This window comes from Candoia aspera, chromosome 2 (assembly GCF_035149785.1).
Source record: "Candoia aspera isolate rCanAsp1 chromosome 2, rCanAsp1.hap2, whole genome shotgun sequence".
NCBI lineage: Eukaryota > Metazoa > Chordata > Lepidosauria > Squamata > Boidae > Candoia > Candoia aspera.
The window spans coordinates 156314090-156334043 of NC_086154.1; the positions used below are offsets into that span (position 1 = coordinate 156314090).

Sequence of the window (19954 nt, forward strand, 5' to 3'; positions counted from 1 at the left end):
ACTCATGACATCACCAATAACCACATCCAATTTGCCCTGGCTCATAGATCTTACATTCCAGGTTCCAATGGTGTGTTGATCCTTAGAACATCGGATTCGCCGTTCACCACCAGCGCCGTCAGCCGCTAGCCGTCCTTTCGGCTTTGAGCTAGCTGCGTCATCACGTCTGGGGCTAGTTGAACTCATCTTCTGTTCCTCCCCAGTAGCATTTTGACCATCTTCCAACCTGGGTGTCATGAGTGCCGTTGAGCTGAAGTCATCAGCGCAATGGCACACATGACAATAGCAAGGAAACAGGAGAAGGGGCTCAAGATAAGTAGCCATCAACTCACAATGACTAACGGCCAACAAACAATAGCTAAACGGATCACGGAGCTCACCCAAGCCATCAGCGCTAATACAACGGAGATCGCCCAGCTGACAGCAGTCACCGGATGAATAGAAAACCCGATGATGGGCGATCCCGGAACGCCAGCGGGGCCTCGCAACCCCTCACCCACCGGCAGGGCAACGTATTGGACAAAGGGGGGGGTGACGTGACCGCGAGTGAGGGGGCGCTGACCGGCGCGGGGTATTTAAACCCCGCACCGGCGAGCTCCTGTCCCTCTCAGCTTTTTTCCCGACGCTGTACCTGCGCTGTGAATAAACCAGAGCCTGATCCACCGAACCAGTGTCTGAGCATTATTCAAAGGTAGGCAGCGCATGACATAAAGCTGAGAGTCATAAACTCAGCCTCGCCGAGCCCCACCGGACGACAATGAGCCGCGGGAGGAATAGACGGCGAGAAGACCAGCAAGATGAAGCCGGAGCGACGCGGGCAAGGAGGGCGAGCCGCACGGCAAGAAACAGAGGAGGACCGACCGAGGCCAGAGGCACCGCGGACTCCCGGAGCCATGGACGCCCACCCCACCCGACCCGAGCCGCAGCTCCAACCCCAAGGGGAGATGGCGACGGAGGCAACCCGACCGCGGGAGGGAGCAACACACCTTCCGAAACCAGCGGAGGACCCCGCGCCCCACATCGCACCCCAGCAACGGACGTGGAGCGACAGCCCAACGGCGGTCAGCACGGAGGAGGACGATGGAGACACCCAGCAGACGGCGGAGCAAGCGGACCAACGGCAGAGGGAGGAGGAACCCCGCCGGCAACCCACCCCCGCCGACACACCGACGGAACTGGCCCCAGCGGCGGCGCGGACTGTGGACGAGGAGGCACGAGCTGAACTCGCGGCCATGCGGGCCCAACTGACGGAACTCCGGACCATGCTCCAGTCGCTTATGCCCCCCGCGCCACCCAACGACGTCCCCACACAGGCCCACACCCCGAGCGAAGCACCGAACCCCCACGGGCCAGCGGAAAGTCAGCAGACGGCCCAGGCGGACGACACCACAGGCCGGGAAGCGAGAGGAAGGGCCGCGCAAAATGCCCGGGCCCAAAGGACTTCCCCATCTTCTTCGATGGGAACCCCACGAAACTGTCGTTCTTCATAACGAACGCCAGGGAGTTCATGGGGAGGCACGGACACTCCTACGACTCCGAAGCCGACAAGATCGCCGCCGTGGCGATCAAACTACAAGACAGGGCGGCGGACTGGTACGTCCAACTGTACGAGTCCAGCTCCCCTGCCCTCGCCAACTTCCCTGCCTTCATCAATGAGATGAAAAACTACTTCGAAGACCCCCTAGCCAAAGTGAGGGCGAAAAGCGCACTCCAAAGACTTAAACAGGGCACACGCACTGTCCCAGACTACGCCCTGGAGTTCAAAGCCCTCGCGGGGAAGGTCAGCGACTGGTCCGAGACCACCCTGCTGGAAATGTTCAAAAGGGGGCTCAATCGCGACGTTCTCCAATGGGCCCTCTACCGCGACGACCCAGAAACGCTACATGGGTGGATCCACCTCGCGGGGAAAGCCGAACACGCGCACCGCACCTTCCTCATGACAACCACGGAAGACACAAACTATGCCTGCAAAAAGGTACCCGCACCACACGGGGGGATGGCCGGCCCCATATACCCAAAAAAGAAATTCAATCGGGAGCCCTGCGGGAAGTGTGGCAAACTAGGGCACAAGACGGTGGATTGCTTCACCAACCGACCGCCGACCAGTGCGCCTAAACCCACCCCGAAAATTAGCCCCAAACCACCCAATCTGGGGCCGCCCCCTCACCGCCGAATGACCGTGGCCACAGCGACACCAGAGGAAGGCTGGGACGCCTACTGGGGGGAAGAGGATAATGTAGACCCCGACCAGCCGGCGGGAAAAGCTCCCCGCCTGCCCTGAAACGCGTTGCGAGGCAGGCGGTGGGACAACAGCGCGGACCACCTCGACGGAACGACGAAAGCCCCGTAATAATGGCGGCAATCAAACTCTCTGCCGGCAACGGAGCCACCACGGCCGCGGCACTAGTGGACTCGGGGTGCTCAAAAAACCTCATCCACCCCGACCTAGTCGCCAAACTCGACCTCCACTGCTTCCCCCTCCCCACGCCGTTGGCATTCCACCAGCTGGACGGCTCTACAGCGGGAGGGAAACCAGCCACGCTGCAAACCGAGCCGGTCACCCTGCAAATGGGCACTCACACCGAACGCACATCGTTCGTCGTCACTCACATCGGACGGCCCATTGCAGTCCTGGGGATGCCATGGCTCGCGACAAACAACCCGCGCATCAACTGGGAGACCCGCACCTTCACATTCGGCGACGGCGAGTATCGGGCACCAGTTCCAGCGGGCAGAACCAACCCCACTGTAGGACGAGCGGAGGCGACTACACAGGACAACGCCGCTACCATAGCAGACCTACCGGAACAATACGCCGACTTCTCCGAGGTCTTCGGAGAGGCGGAAGCTGACCAACTACCCCCCCACCGCAAGACGGATTGCCGGATCGACCTGCTGCCCGACGTCCCCTTACCTAGACCAAAGATCTACTCGATGACCCCGAAGGAGATGGCAACCCTCCGGGAGTTCATCGATAAAAACCTAGACAGGGGATTCATAGAGCCAGCATGCTCACCGGTCGGAGCCCCCGTCTTATTCCGGGAGAAGAAAGACGGCACCCTACGGCTCTGCACCGACTACCGGGGCCTAAACGCGGCTTCCCTGTCCAACAAATACCCCTTACCCCTGGTGAAGGACATGCTCGCCCACCTGTCCACGGGCAAAGTCTTTTCCAAACTGGACCTTCGCGAGGCGTACTATCGCATCCGAATCAGGGAGGGGGACGAATGGAAGACTGCGTTCAACTGCCCCCTAGGCGCCTTCCAGTACAAAGTGCTGCCCTTCGGACTCGCGGGGGCCCCTGGGGCGTTCATGCAGCTCATCAGTGAGGTACTGCATGAACATCTGTTCAAAGGGGTCCTGGTCTACATCGACGATGTCCTTATTTACACAAAAACGCACGAGGAACATGTGAACCTAGTCAGGCAAGTCCTCGACAAGCTCAGAAGGGCGCAGCTCTATGCCAAGCCTACAAAGTGCGAGTTTCACAAAGCGCGCCTAGACTACCTGGGGTACCGAATCTCCGGGGACGGCATAGAAATGGACCCCGCAAAAGTCGAGGCGGTGCTAAACTGGGAGCGCCCCCGCAACAGACGCCAACTCCAGAGCTTCCTTGGCTTCGCGAATTTTTACAGGTCATTCGCCCGGGGGTTCGCAGAGATAGCCCTCCCCCTAACGGACCTCCTCAAAACCAAAGGGGTGGGGGACACCCGACGCGCCAAGAACCCGGGCACAGTGTTGAATTGGACTCCCGCGTGCCAGACCGCATTCAACAAGCTGAAAGCGCTGTTCACCACGGAGCCAATCCTCGCGCACCCGGACCCAGAACGGCCGTTCGTGGTCCAAGCCGACGCCTCAGACTTCTCCCTGGGGGCCATCCTACTCCAAAAGGACCCCACGGGACTCCTGAAACCATGCGCCTACCTGTCAAGGAAGTTCTCCGAGACAGAAAGGCGATGGCACGTCTGGGAGAAAGAAGCCTTCGCGGTAAAATCGGCGCTAGAAACATGGCGACACCTACTCGAGGGAGCCACCCAACCATTCGAGGTCTGGACCGACCACCGGAACCTCGAGGCCCTCCGAACGCCCAGACGCCTTAGCCCAAAACAGGTCCGATGGGCCCAATTCTTCAGCCGCTTTAATTTCCAGCTGAAGTTCATGCCGGGCAAGAAGAACTTCCTGGCCGACGCCCTCTCCCGACTGCCCCAAGACGAAGAGCCCGCCCCAGACACCATTGGGACGGTCCTATCCGCCTCGCAACTGGGGATGGCTGTGACCACCCGAAGCGGCGCTCGGAGGCAGCTCGACTCTACGGCGCAGCCGACGGCGGGACAACCTGCGACCAGACGAAGCCAACCGCAACTCCCAGGGGGAATGCGCACGGACCTCGCCGCCGCCCTCAAAACCGACCCCTGGTTGCTGGCAAACCCCGACAAGGTAACGATGGCACAGGACCTGGCATGGGGGGAAGGCAGAATCTATGTCCCGGACTCGCAACGCCAAGCGATCTTGCATAGGTCACACGACGCCAAACAAGCGGGACACTTTGGGTTCCTCAAGACCCTACACCTAACACGGCATCAATTCTGGTGGCCCGCGCTCAGGCGAGACGTAAAAGCATACGTAGCGTCCTGCCCAACGTGCGCTAGGGCCAAACGGGCACCAGGCAAACCCGCGGGGCTATTACAATGGGTGGCAGAACCCTCCCGCCCATGGGAGGAAATCTCTATGGATTTTATAGTGGACCTCCCACCCAGCCAGAAGAAAACGGCCATTTGGGTGGTGAAGGATTACTTCTCAAAGCAGGCCCACTTCATCCCCTGCACGTCGGTCCCATCCGCACAACAACTAGCCAAACTCTTCCTCATCCACATGTACAGGCTACACGGATGTCCCGCACGTGTGGTGACCGACAGGGGCACACAGTTCACCTCCAAATTCTGGCGGGCCTTCCTAAAGCTGACGGGGACCCAACAGGCCCTATCTACGGCCTGGCACCCCCAGACGGACGGAGCCACAGAGGTTCTTAATGCCACCTTAGAGCAATTCATACGCTCATATACTAACTATCACCAAGACGACTGGGCTGAACTGCTCCCGTTCGCCGAAGTCGCATACAACAACACCGTCCACACGAGCACGGGGAAAACTCCGTTCGAAGTAGTCTCGGGGCGCGACTTTGTCCCCATACCGGAGCTACCTCAACCCCCGGAACCCCAGGTGGACGCTAGCGACTGGGGACGGAAGATCGCGGAATCATGGCCAATAATCACGGCGGCGCTGAAGGATGCACAGGCAGCCTACAAAGAGCAGGCCGACAAGCACCGGCGCCAACAATCGACGTTCCAAGCGGGGGATATGGCCTACCTATCCACCAAGTTCCTAAAGTCAACCCAACCCTCGAAAAAACTGGGGCCTAAGTACATCGGGCCGTTCCGAGTCACCCAAATAGTGAACCCGGTAGCAATACGCTTGGACCTGCCACACAACCTACGGAGACTCCACCCGGTGTTCCACACCAGCCTCCTGAAACCGGCAACCACCTCTCGATGGCACCCAAGCACGCCACAGCCCTCACCGGTGATGATCGACGGGCAACACCACTTCGAGATAAGGGACATACTCGACTCCCGCAAGCAACGAGGAACTCTACACTATCTGGTCAGGTGGAAACACTTCCCCCACCCGGAATGGGTGGCGGCGCACAACGTTAACGCGCCGGACCTGACCCGGGCATTTCACCGGGCATACCCCGACAAGCCACAACCAAGGTTAGCAAGCCGTCCCCTGCAAACCCCCCCCGCGGGCCCCCCCCGCCTACCATGCCCCAAGGGAAAGGGCCCCCCCAAGCCCGCGACTTGGATGGACCTCCCCCCCCCGGGACTCACTCCCCCCGCCCCGGGCCCACGAGGCAGTGACAAGCGTTCGCCAGCACCCTCCCCCCGCCCCGGGCCCACGGGGGAGTGGCAAGCAAGTCAACAGGGCAACCTGGGGGCAACGCCCAGGAGCACAAATAACAAAGGCGACGCACTTTAAATAAAAAAGAAGGGCCCTACCTGGAGCTGATAAGCACCCGACCAGCCACGCCTCTCTCCTCGCCGAACTGAGCCAAACAAACAGGGTGTGGCTGGAGCATGCGCACGCCAGGGCGTGACCCGGGCATGCGCACTAAGGACACACCCTGGGAAGGCACGTGGTAGAGGGAGGAGCAAAGGGAGGGGCGACAACTACTCCGGCGGGAAGTTCCAAAAAAAAAAAAAAAAAGTGCCGTTTGACAGCTCCACCGAGAAAAAGGAAAAAACCAGAAAACCGGGGGGGAGCACTATTCGGACAGGGGGCAGTATGTCATGAGTGCCGTTGAGCTGAAGTCATCAGCGCAATGGCACACATGACAATAGCAAGGAAACAGGAGAAGGGGCTCAAGATAAGTAGCCATCAACTCACAACGACTAACGGCCAACAAACAATAGCTAAACGGATCACGGAGCTCACCCAAGCCATCAGCGCTAATACAACGGAGATCGCCCAGCTGACAGCTGTCACCGGATGAATAGAAAACCCGATGATGGGCGATCCCGGAACGCCAGCGGGGCCTCGCAACCCCTCACCCACCGGCAGGGCAACGTATTGGACAAAGGGGGGGGGTGACGTGACCGCGAGTGAGGGGGCGCTGACCGGCGCGGGGTATTTAAACCCCGCACCGGCGAGCTCCTGTCACTCTCAGCTTTTTTCCCGACGCTGTACCTGCGCTGTGAATAAACCAGAGCCTGATCCACCGAACCAGTGTCTGAGCATTATTCAAAGGTAGGCAGCGCATGACACTGGGGGTCTCATCTTCCGATGGTATACTGACATATCTCTGGTTGTACTGATCCATTTAGTTTTCACGGCAAGAATACTGGGGTGGGTTGCCATTACCTTCCCCAGGGATCGCATTTAGTCTGACCTCTCTGTCATGACCTTCCCGTCTTGGGTGGCCCTTCACGGTTTAGCTCATGGCATCATTGAGGTGCTCAAGCTCCAGCACCCCGACAAGGTAACGATCCTTTGCTGAAGAAAAATGACTGTACCATTCTGTTATGTAAATACTATAAGGATTTTGTTAAGATAATTAAGAAATAATAGCAACTTGTGTTTGTATATCATATTGAACCACATTTTAGCTTAGTATGTTGTGTGAACCCTGACCCTGTACTTCATATATGATTCAATTTGTCATGTGAACCCAGAAACAAACCATGTTTAACTTACAGAGGAATGACTATCTCGCATAAATACACCCCTCCACCCCCAGTTTCTGTTTTTATCTCCTTCCTTAGGTTCCTGATTTTTCTTACCCAAATAGGAATCCATTAAATTTTCACAGCATTATTGAATCTTCTGCTCTGTTGAGGAATCCACAACAGAGCAGTCCCAACAGATGGTTATGCAGCTTCTGCTTGAACTTACTTGAATATTTATAGGTAATTGGTTCTAGAGGTTAGTTGTTTTTACTGTTAGAAAGTTTTTTTCTAACATTCAATCAGAATCAGCCTTCCTGTAATTTAAATCCATTATTCCATGTTCTGCACATTGTAATAATGGGAAACACGTTTTGACCCTCTTCCATGTGATACCTCTGAGATATTTATTTTTATTTATTTATCATATTTTTATCACCGCCCATCTCCCACATACGGAGACATATTTGAAGAGTTCTATCATGTTCTCCCTGAGACTTCTCTTTCAAGGCTAGTCTTTCTTAATTTGTTCAATCTCTCTGCATAGGACTTGGTTTCTAGCTCCTGATCATCCTTGTTCCCTTTCTTTGCACCTGTTTCAGTTTGTTTGAATCCTTAAAATGCAGGGCTCAGAACTGGACAGTCTGATCAGAAAAAAGCAGAAATGGAAATTGCTCCTCTGTTGACGCCACTGAAAAATTGCATTTTGCCTTTTCTGCAGCTATATCACACTGTTGTTTTTTTTAATTGTATGGCAAAGCAGTTTGGTGTTCATGCTGCTTTTTCTTGCTGGGAAATCCTTGTGATTCATAATCACTCTGTAAATGATTGTGCAGTGCTTTGTCAAGTGCTTTGCTCAAGATAGGAGCACATATTTCTACAGTCTATTTAAGAAAGCTTCCTAAATTAAAAAAATGAAATGTTAGCCCTCATAAATCCGTGCTGACCCTTTGCAGTGCAAACATTATTTTTAAGGTGTTTGCAGATAAATCACTGTATAATCTCCTCTAGAACTTTGTGTAATTCCCTTGATCTGCCTCTATACCCCCTTTTTGTTTTTTAAGATAGGAACAACAGTTGTGTTCCTCCAGCCATCTGGCACTTCACACTTCTCTTGAATTTCTGAAAGAAAAAGAATTTGGTCAGACTCTCAGGCTAGTTCCTTCAGCACCCAGGGATGCTGTTCATCTGACCCTGAATGTTTAAACTCATTCAGAATGGATATTCCCCAACTACATTTATATCAATGTCTATGTGCAGTCTTGCCTCTTCGTCCTGCTCTTCACAGTTGCCGGGTGGGAGACATGTTATTCTAAACCACCTTTGCTAACCTCAGCTCATTCTGAACTTAGGCCACCTGGCAACCTCTGTACATTAAGTGGCCAAGTTGGGTACTTTTTTTCTGTGATCTGTTTCCACCCCGCTTATGTATCACCAAGCTTTTTGTGCAGCCACGTCAGCGTCGTCTTCTGCCTTGATTTTCCTCCCTTCCCAGGAATTGTTTGCAACTGTGCTTTTAATATCTGGTACCGCTGTAGGGGTCCTTTTCCCATTAATTTTTCCTGCTATGGAATCCTACCTACAATTGCCCTGAGTTTATTGAAATCTTTTTTTTTTAAATCTAAGATGAATATTTGACTACACTGAGTTTTAATTTATCTTAAAATTAAGACCTCCAGTGTTACACAGTCAAGGTCCTGCTACTTCTACTTCCTTGACTGAGTCTTGCTCACTCATTAGTATCAAGTCAAAGGGTGCTGATTGTCTTGTATATTCCTTCACCCTCAAAAACAGAAAATTATAAGCGAGACAAATCTGGAATTTCCAAAAGGACCATAATAGTAGAGTTTGTCTTCCAAAGGATGTCAAGATCATAAATTACATAGTAAAATTCCATTCCTATATTTATAGCATCATTCTGACTGGACTTTGGACCATATATACTGCATGCTGCTCTGTAAATTGGTTTACCAGGTTTGGTCAGACACAGAGTTCGGTTTTGTGCTTCATGTTAAATCACAATTTTTAATATATAGACCTCTTCTGCAACTTGGGGATAATATGAGCCATGGGAAAGAGAGATTAATACGAGTTCATAGGATCTTAAAAGTTTTTTGGGAAAATTAGAGGCCGTAAATTTCCTTGAAATTCCAGTAGGTAAAGGTAAAGGTTTCCCTTGACGTAAAGTCCAGTCGTGTCCGACTCTAGGGGGCGGTGCTCATCTCCGTTTCAAAGCCTTGGAGCCGGCGTTGTCCATAGGACACTTCCGGGTCATGTGGCCAGCATGACTCACGGAACGCCGTTACCTTCCCGCCGAAGCGGTACCAATTAATCTACTCACATTTGCATGTTTTCGAACTGCTTGGTGTGCAGGAGCTGGGACGAGCAACGGGAGCTCACCCCGCCGCGCGGTTTCGAACCGCCGACCTTCCGATCGACAGCTCAGCGGTTTAACCCGCAGCGCCACCGCGTCCCATTAGCATAGAGTAAAACAGAACTGAGATCATAATCTGACTTGGTTTATTTAGCTGAACAGAAGATCTTGTTGAGACTTACTGGACTGCAGCCTTTGTAATCATGATAGATGGTGGAAGTGAAAAACACCCGACACTGATCTCATATATCTTCTCTGGTGATGCACAGTCATATCTCAGCTCTAGAAAGAAGACAAAATAAGAGATTATTTTGTTTGATTACTGTATTTTAGTAAGCAACTTTCATTCGGGAGCTCAGGGAAGCATATATAGTGTTCCCACTTCCTATTCCCCCCCACAACAACCCTGAGGTAGGCCCAAAGTCACCCAATAAGCTTTTGTGGCTGAGGGTGGACCAGGACCTGGGTCTCCCCATTCCTACTCCTAAAATTGCAAGGCAGCTGTAAGGATGCTTTTTTAGATCATCTGGTGCTTCATGCCAAGGACAGGAATAAAAGGACTTCAGTTACTGTGGTTGAGATTCTTCCTGAAGATTCTGAAATGCATAATGAGACAATAATTTTAGCAAGCATACAAAATAGCATGCAAGCTTTCAAGTTCTTAAGAATTCCTAATTAGGATAGTAGATAGTAAATAAAGCGATAAAGATAAGAAAGAGGAAAAATGAGAGATGCTTGTTATGTCTATATTTGTGTCTCTTTTTAGACAGGTCAAGAGAGGAAATTATAGACATGCAAAGTGATCCTATCAGGTCCTAACTGGCATCAAGTCTTTTCCAAGAATTATTGGGAAAAGGGGAGAAATATATAATTCCAAATTTTTGTAAGTATCAAAATTGCACTTTGTCATCTTAAGTTGACACAATTCATATGGATAATGGAATTATTCCTATCCATTATCATGTGGATAATGGAAGATTTGCCTTGTAGCCAAAAAAGCTACTTTTTTTGGCCAGAGAATGACAGCAAAAATTTTTTCCTAGCTTGTTACCCTCCCCACTCCAAACAATGAAAAAGTGCATCAAGGGTGTATCCAGACTGTACTTTTGCTGGTGCCACCAGCAAATTGAAGTAGGTGTGCAGTAAACAGTGCTGCTCTCTGCTACCTTTAGCTTAGACTACACCGAGGAATTGCTTATTTTGGTTGGTGTCATCATACCTCAGAGGGGCAGGATCAACAGGGCTTTCCAATTCCAAGGGGGGCAAAGTTCAGGATACAGTATATCCAACATGGTCACTTCATCATCCCACTTTTTGGGATACAGTATCCTTTTCTCAGCTTGCCATTGAGAATGTATTTGTTCATTTAAAACATTGTTTAACCTCCTCCCATTGAAAGAAATCTCATTTATAATTAAAGATTACAACTTACAATTAAAAATCAAAAAGTAAAAGCCGTAATAAACATGTTAAAAATCAGAGGCGCATTCATTTACCAGAAGACTGAAGAAGAGACAAGAGATTCAGTTCCCCCAGATCTGACTCTAATCGGTAAGGAAGAGCTGTCTGAAGAGATAAAAGCAGAGGGAACCTTGGGAGGAAGTGACAACTTCATTTGAGGTTTCAACAAAGGGAACATTGCAGATGCCCGTTTGGTTTTTGGGAGCCCCAGTTTCAACACACTTAGAGTAGTATTGCATGGATTCCGTGAGCAAAAATCCTCAGGTCAAAGGGTGTGCAGGACTGTTGGGAACTTCTCAGAAATATAACAACACACTATTCTAGTAAGAAGAAAAAATGGGGGACAGTTTAAGAAATCATTACAAATGCATAGGGAGCTTTTGGTTGAGTCAAACAGTCAAAAGGGGCATGTATAGAAAATAGAAGGTGGGTGCAACCACCAAGGAAGCATACAAGCAGATAGGTGCTATCTGCAAGGAGTCAGAAAGACTGAAGCATAGATTGACTTTAGCCTCACCAGGAGAGCTTCAAGCAATAAAAAAGGGCTTTTTTAGTTATGTCAGTAGTAAAAGAAAAAAGTAGGCCTACTGCTTGGAGAAGATGGCAGGTTGGTAAATTTATGAATATTTTTATTCAAATCTGGTTGCTGTTTTTTAGCTATATTTACAAAAGTTTCTTAATGGAGCTCAGTGATCTGTACAAATTTTCTGGGTAGTCATATTTAATACGGATTGATGGACAGGAGCAGCTTATGTGTCCCTCTATATACTAGTGACTATATTCAGACATCATACAAAACCATGAAGTCAGTTATAACTAACCTGCATAATTAGTTTTTGGTTTAATGTGTTGTATGGACCCAGAAAAGGGTGTGGAGTAATCATGGCTGAGTAGCTGTAAGTGTCTATGTGAATGTAGCCAAGGACTAACAATGTACTGATAAGCCAGAAGCTGAATGATAGGGGGTGGAACATTTCGGCTCAGGGCAAAATGGGGGTGGGGGGAGAGGTCAGATGGAGGCGCTTGACTCCTCTCTAGATGTGCTGGGATTACCCAGACTTCAATGGTACTTGGGAATTTTGTGCATTGTAATGGCGTTCCGTGTAGTCATGCTGGCCACATGACCATGGAAGTGTCTAAGGACAAACGCCAGCTCTTCGGGTTTGAAACGGAGATGAGCACCGCCCCCTAGAGTCGGACACGACTGGACTTAATGTCAAGGGAAACCTTTACCTTTAATCCTACTGCATGTGGAAAGCAAGGCTAGGTTTAGCTGAGTGAAAAAAGGAGAGAGCAGGTGGCAGGCAAGGTCACTGGGATTACTAGGCTCCTCTGTTTTCACACAACCCATTGACCCATGGATAACCAAACTATGGTTCATTGAATTAACTCAGGTGGGTTCACACAAGTCACTAGACTGAAATGCAGCTGGGCATTTGTGACTCAACCTGTTGTGCAAACACAAAGTCTATTGTTCCAACGAACGTAGGACGCCCAGAAATGGAGATGGAAACGCGTGGTCTCCAATCCCAATCCACCACAGTTGCCTGGCTCTCTTGTTTTGAACTCTACGGCCCATGGCGGGGAGAGGCGAAACTATTATTTCTGTCCCGCTCCGTGGCCGAGATTTCTGGATTGCAGTTGGTCGAGAAAATCGAGCGGGCAAGGCTTCCTTTGGCAAAAGGCCGGCGTGGGAGGCCAAGGCGGGGCTCTCGCGAAGACCAAAGGCTGTTTCAGCAGGGGGCCGTTCGAGCGCGGGCCAGCGCCAACCGAGGAGCTCTGCCCGAGCCGGCTCTTGGCAAGGGAGGGCGGGCTGCCGCACGCCCCGCCCCCGCTTTTACAGGTTTGGCCAGTTCGGCCCCCCGAGGGAGAAACGATCCAAGGCGCCTCATTGGGCGGTAGTTCAGCAGCTGACTGGGAAGGAGGGAGCGGAGGAAAAGTGAGAACGCGGGGAAGGAAGCCCAGAAGGCGGATGGGATGGCGAGGGAAGACGAGGTTTACTACGGCAAGCACGGTAAGCCCCAGTCGAGCGCCGCCTTTTGCCCCCCGCCCTTCTCTGCCCGGCGCGAGGGACAGCAGCAGGTGGTCTTGGCCGGGGACGGGATGGGGAAGAGGCTTCCGCGCGCCCGGAGGGGACGCGCCGCTGCTCCCCGGAGGGGACGCGCCGCTGCTCCCCGGGAGGCCAGGTGCCTGGCTTGGCTTGGCTTGGCCGCCTCGCCGACCGCCTCCTGGCCGGAGGGAAAAAGTAGCTCAACCTTGAGGATCGCTTGGGCGGAGACAGTCGCTGGTTCTGCCTCGCAGCCGATGTGCGACCTTTCCTCAGATCTGACTTGGCTCCTGAGGCGGGTCCGGAAGGTACTGCACGGAACATGTGTGATGGAGAAACACACCTGCTTTTTGCTTGACTCTAACCACTAGGAAAGGGAGGAGGAGGAAAGTAATCGAATTGAGCAATCGAGCAGGGATACTATCAACGCAAAGGAAAGGCCTTCTGCTCCGGCCAGCGCGGATTCAACTACCTTCCAACCATCCAATCATTCTTGCTCCCACCACTCCTGGTTTGTTTAATGTCTGAGTTCGCAAGTGCAAACTAGGCTAGTCTAAAATTGGAGTGGATCCTTTGTGGTTCAGCAAGTTGTAAGCCCAGGCACTCTCACAATGACTGCCCAGAATCGCTGGGAGTCAGGTGCCATATAAACTTAAGTTATTAATTGTTATTAATAAGGCTAAAGTAGTTTTATTTGGGCATATTCAGCGTTTTGTGTACTGCCTACTTCAAAGGCTCTGGGTGATTTATAACAATCCTACTAGGTCAACACATAATGCAACAGTCCCCTACTATTAACATATAATAAAACCAAATTTCATAAAATGGTCCGGTAAAAAAGCTCATCCCCGCTGTGAGCACCAAATGCTCCCTGGAGCAGGATGGCTTCCATTGCCTCTTGAATGCCTGAGAGGTTGGGCTCTTCTGCCTTGAGGAGAAAACTGCTCCATAGTGTTCTGTGAATGTAGCAGTTAGGTTTCAGCCAGGATTGACTTTTCAGGGTGTTGTGATAACGAGGAGGCCTGTTTGTCTCAGAAGGGGTAGGAGAAGTATGCTTAATCAAGTCAGCGTTATGTGGTCATCCCTGTTGATCTGTTGTGTGCTTGTGGGGCCTTAAATCTGACTGGGAGCTCTGAAAATAAAACTGCTTGGGCAGAGATTTGAAATATATTTAATTCTTTTTGTTAAAAGAAAATTCTATTTTCTAGCCAAGAGAGTGGACTACAATAAAATGTAAACCATTAGCTTGCCTAAATATCCACTAGAACTAAGTGAAAGTTTGGGCATAAAGCTTTCAAAAATGATAGCTCAGAGGCAGATTGTTGTTTTCTTCTCCCAGACCCAGCAAAGCAGAAATCCGTCAGCAGTAGCTCTTACCACAGGGAGGACATGATGTGGTGTGTTCCATTTTCTGTACTACCAACTCCTGTGCTGTCCTGGGAAGGAGGCAGCGTCAACAAAACTGGAGTAGGAATGGGGCAAACTGCTCATTTGCATTCAATCACTTTTTTTTTAAGGTAGGCTTATTAGAAACAAAAGCAGGGTAGAAAGTGGTATTCTTAATGAGTTCTGGCTGAAGAAAAAACATATATGACAACCCTTAGTATGATGTAGAGCTGCATCTTGGTTAAATTAACCTATTAAAACTAACTGAAAAATGTGATCCTGATTAATCGGGGAAGATTTTTTTTCTTGAATGTTTACAAAGACTGTGGCTGAGAAGCACAGTCACAAGAAATATTCTTCCATTTCTCGCATACAGCAAGAATACCTGTTCTTAGATAATGCACAGTGCAACACGGTTCTGTGCTATATAAAAACAAAAATACATTTTTTTGCTTCAGAAATGTTTCATCAAATTACTTTGCCACCACTAAGCAGCCATTCTTGTGCATATATGGAAAAAAGCATCAGTTTTAGGTATAATCTAGTTAATTCTATACATACGCTAATATAGTGCGTATGTACATATACTATTATGGCTTAGCTTTTTGTGCTAACTGGGCCATTTTTGTATATGTGTGCGATGTGACTGCACGTATAGCAAGGGTGGGGCTTTGATTTTGCAGATTTTGACTCCCCCACCATGGATGCTGCTGCCCCTCTGTCAGAACCTTGTAACAAACTGGACTGGAAACAACAACCAGTGAAACAAGTCTCTCTCAGCCCTGGCTAGTTAGACTTACCAATAAAAATGTGAAGGTAGTAATACAAGAATTCCAACAAGTACCTGTGTGGAGGGTGGATACAGCTTGTCATTTTGCAGAATGTGAGCTGGCTTGCACTTGGGCTTTGTTTGCACAACTGTTATCAGCCTTATCCATGTAAGAATTTACTCACTCTCTATGCCTTGGGCCTGAGGTAATCTGAGACAAGGACATGGAGGCTATGAAATCCTGGGCCCACCAGACCTCATACCTGGCATGTAGAAACTGAAACCCACAGCACTAATAGCTTGGGGGACCAACACCAGACCTGCTATGAGATCCAGGAGCTCAGGCAGAGCTGCTGTTGGGCAGTGGAGAGGATGGTACATCAGCAACAGCCTCAGCTTGTGTTTCTGCCCCAACTTATCAGAGAGATGTTCATAACCAGACATCTGTGAAGAATGTCACTGGGTATTGCTAAGGTCTCTTGAAAGATTGTCACCACACCCCTCCCAGCCATCACCTCAACATGGATGGATGTGTACCCACGTGGTGTTAACCAGCAGCACTTGAGACCAAGCAGCTAAGCAATCCAGTCCCTGAACCCCAGGGGTGAATATTTTGGGCCAAAAGCTGGGACCAGCACCAAATTGCTGGTCCCCTTCTCCTGTAATTACCAGCTCAGCACTCTCATCATACCTCCCTAAATATGTTAGTGTAGATTCTCATTCCATGACATTACTATCTATTCCCCAAAGGTATCCAATCCCTACTCTCTTGTATAGTTCCAACTGGAGATACCATCCTTGCAAAAAAATACATTTATACCATTCAGAGCACCAACAAGAAGCCCACTGGCCCTTTACAGTGTGGCACTTCTCCTCTTTTCTCCTCTACTTCCTGCCACTCATCCAGAGAACTAGGCCTATTGCTGAAACAGCTGTCCCTGAAGCTGCAGCAGTCACAGCCCAAACTGGCAGCACTTCATGAGCGTCAAGAGCAGCCTTGCAGATCTCTCTAGCTAGGCAGTTCCTCTCCTCCCAACTTTCTTGCTTGCCACCTCCTCACTCCATCACCGCTCCTGATTCCGAACCTTTTCCTAGGAAGTTTAAATCTTTCCCAAAATGGTCTGAAACTCAATCCCCCCAAAGTAAAGTCCCTCCTTCAGGAATAGTCTGTCTCATTCTGTGTTTTGAAACATCAGTAAATGAAAGGGAAATACAGGAAAGCATATTCATTCAGAATGTAGGGTATAAAAGTATATAAAAAAGAACATACTCAGTTGATCATACAAATATTAAAATGCATGATATCACCAAGCCTTGACAGATTCATTCTCCTCTATCTTAAAAGGTTGATAAGAGAGCTGAAAAGGCTGTCTAGCATCAGCCTTTACATAATTTTATTGCTAAGTTAAAAAACTAAGGTTAGTGCATACACAAAGCTTTTTCTATTCAAACGACAAAAGAATTGTGCAACAATGATTCTCTTGATTTCAGCTTTTATTCTCTCTCTCTACAACAGGAAAAAGTATTTAGAATTATTGTAGTTTTTAATCTTTTGACTAAAAGGTAAAACTTTTTCTGTTTCTTGAGCTTTAAGCTCTTGAAACTGCAAAGTATGTGATTCATCCCAGAGTTTTCATCACAAGAGATTGGAGTCTGAGTTCCATCTTGACTCACATGTTTCCCTGCTATTAGGGATCTTGGAGATGAGAATTTCTTTCTTGACTGTGGTGACCTTATTCTTGATGACACTACAGTATCTCTTCATACACAACCTGGTGACGTGTGGGTGGGCCCAGGAGATGGTGAATTCATCCTTGGAGGCAGGAGTGTTCCTGGCTGCTTTTGAAGAGGCTCTGGTGCACCCACTCCTCAGAAAACCACCACTGGGCTCCACCGTGCTGGACAATTTTTGTCCAGTCTCCCACCTCCCCTTTTTTGGGAAAGTGGTCGACGAAGTGGTGGCGTTGCAGCTCCAGAGAATTTTGGATGAAACAGATTATCTAGACCCCTCCCAGTCAGGTTTCAGGCCCAGATATGGGATGGAAACGACATAGATTGCGCTTATGGAAGATCTCTGGTGGGAGCGGAATGGTGGCAGTGCATCCATCCTTGCTCTTCTTGACCTCTCAGCGGCTTTCAATACCATCAACCATGGTATCCTTTTGGGACGGCTCAGGGATTTGGGGGTGGGTGGCGTGGTTTTGCACTGGTTCACCTCCTTCCTCCAGGGCCAGTCCCAATCAGTGGTGATAGGAGAGGAGAGATCTGCCCCTCGACCCCTCCATTGCGGGGTGCTGCAGGGTTTGGTTCTCTCTCCTCTCCTATTCAACATCTACATGAAACCACTGGGCGAGATCATCCGTCACCATGGGATGAGGTATCATTGATATGCTGATGATACTCAATTATACATCTCCATCCCTGGTGAGGTAAGTGATGCTGTGACTGCCTTCTCTCAGTGCCTGGGGGCTGTGGGGGCCTGGATGGGGAACAACAGGCTTCAGCTGAACCCTGGTAAGATGGAGTGGCTGTGGGTGAATGGCTCTTCCGTATCTGGGACTTTGTTATCTTTGGTTCTGGATGGGGTCGCACTGCCCCAGACAGACCCGGTGCGTAACCTGGGGGTCCTCCTGGACTCACGGCTCCTGCTCGAAGAGCAGGTGGCAGCTGTGGCCAGGAGGGCCTTTGCCTAACTTCATGTTGTGCACCAGTTACGCCCCCTCCAGAATCAGGAGTCCCTCCGGTCAGTCACTCATGCCCTGGTCATCTCCCATATAGACTATTGTAATGTGCTTTACATGGGGCTACCCTTGAAGAGCATCTGGAAGCTACAGCTGGTCCAGAATGTGGCCGCATGAGCAGTTTTAAGAGCCCCAAAGTCAGCCCACATAACACTTCTGCTACACAAGCTGCATTGGGTGCTAGTTTGCTTCTGGGTTCAATGTAAAGTGTTGGTCATCACCTTTAAAGCCCTACCTGGCATGGGTCCAGGTTACCTGAGGGACCGCCTCACCCCCATCACATCAACCCGTCCCACCCGGTCAGGCAGAGAGGGCATGCTACGGACCCTGTCCATAGTTTGTCAATTGGCAGGGTCCAGGAGGAGGGCCTTCTCTGTCGTGGCCCCCAACCTTTGGAATAAGCTACCCCCAGAGATAAGGCAAGCCCCCACTCTCCTGGCCTTCCAAAAGGGGCTCAAGACGTGGCTGTGCCACCTCACTTGGGGTGGAAGGGGGGACAGTTTGTCATGGGGGTGGCTGACACCTTGACGCGGCCCCTGGAAATTTTAACAAGACTGATTTCGCCATCTTGGGTTTTATATTTTATATTTTAAAGTTTTTATTATATTTGTATATTTATATTTTTATAATGTATCTTTTAAATTGATATTTAATTCTTATTGTTTTAATTTGTTTGTAAACCACAGTCATTGTCGAGATGGGCAGTGGAAAAATATGATAAATAAATAAAACCTCCAGCACTGTCTTTGGCCTCCATACTCTTACCTCCTCCCCAGCTGCCCCAGTACAATGGAATCCCAGGCTGATAGTTTGTCTCCGATGGTGGTGGTGGTGGTGGTAGGGACAGGGGCCTCCATCTCTGCTCCCTTCTTGCTGCTTCTACCACTGTCTGGTGACATACAATTTACTCTTTGCCTTCACCATCAGACAGGGTTCTCCTTCCCTATGTGGCCTCTAGATGCACTGCTCCCTTCCCCTTCCACCCCAATCACATCCACATGCTTTTCCCAAATAGCTATATACCCCAAGCAACAATAGTCTGGTACTCCACGCTACAATCACTCACCCAGATCCAATCTCACTAAGTCCACTAAAACCAAAAATCAACTCTTGCTGGACATAGTAGCGGATCTAATTGGGCACCATATTAAAAATTAAAAAAAAAAAGGATGGACTTTAGTTTGTTTTAATTTAAATGAACCCTTTTGAGTGATGTGAAACAGGATGCTATGTCAGAATAAAATTAGTCTGGCAAGAGTCCATCTCTATTTGTAGCTAAGGCCCTTACTTTGCGAAGGGAGAACAGTGGTGCTAGTGACAGAGAAGACCTATTTCTTTATGGACCTCTTGCAAATATAGTTGTGAAAGGACAAAGTAAAAGGATTCTAGGAATTCCATTTTAGTACCTGTTTGTTTCTTCTAGAAGGTCAAGTGGCACTATTTCCAGGGCTATTATGGAGATCCTGTTTGAACAAGCTTATGATTTCTTAGTTGTCCCATGGGTTCTGGGCTCTGGGGAAAGAAAACTATTTTGTTTCAGTGGCTGAGGCCCAACTAATAAAGAATGTTTACATAATATGTGGGAGGAGTGGATTAATTGGTAACTGTAGAATTTGGGAGGAGGGTACTGTTTTAATTTCTAAAAAGAGAAGTACTTTGAAGTTGTATCAAAAGGGCAATGTGCTAGCGCAGCTCCCCAACTCTTGGCTATGCTGCTTAAAAAGGATGAGAAATTAACATTATCTGGTGAGCCACATGTTGCTCCTCCCTGCCTTGGAAGGACTATTGCCTTTAGTCCCCAATATGTGATGGCATACATTTGTTTGCACACAAGGAAAAGGAATCCTTTATTCAGAGGCAATATTTTTATTACTTGCTTTGTTATTTGTGCCCAGGATAGGCAAGGTATACATTTTAAATAGTGAAGGATACTGTTCCAGACTCAAAACAGATTCA

The 19954-nt window shown here is 49.5% G+C and overlaps 1 protein-coding gene across 3 annotated transcripts in view; it reads left to right on the forward strand.

Moving 5' to 3' along the window:
• SLC44A2 (solute carrier family 44 member 2 (CTL2 blood group)) overlaps window positions 1-19954 on the forward strand; it is a 73181-nt gene that overhangs the window by 13581 nt on the left and 39646 nt on the right. The window contains exon 1 of one of the 3 annotated variants that reach the window (XM_063294499.1): window positions 13003-13069. The exons of the other annotated variants lie outside the window; for them this stretch is intronic. Within the exon in view, the coding sequence (XP_063150569.1) occupies window positions 13033-13069 (37 nt within the window). The 5' untranslated portion in view covers window positions 13003-13032. Of the gene's footprint in view, window positions 1-13002; window positions 13070-19954 lie in introns of those variants that run through there. 3 annotated transcript variants of the gene reach the window in all.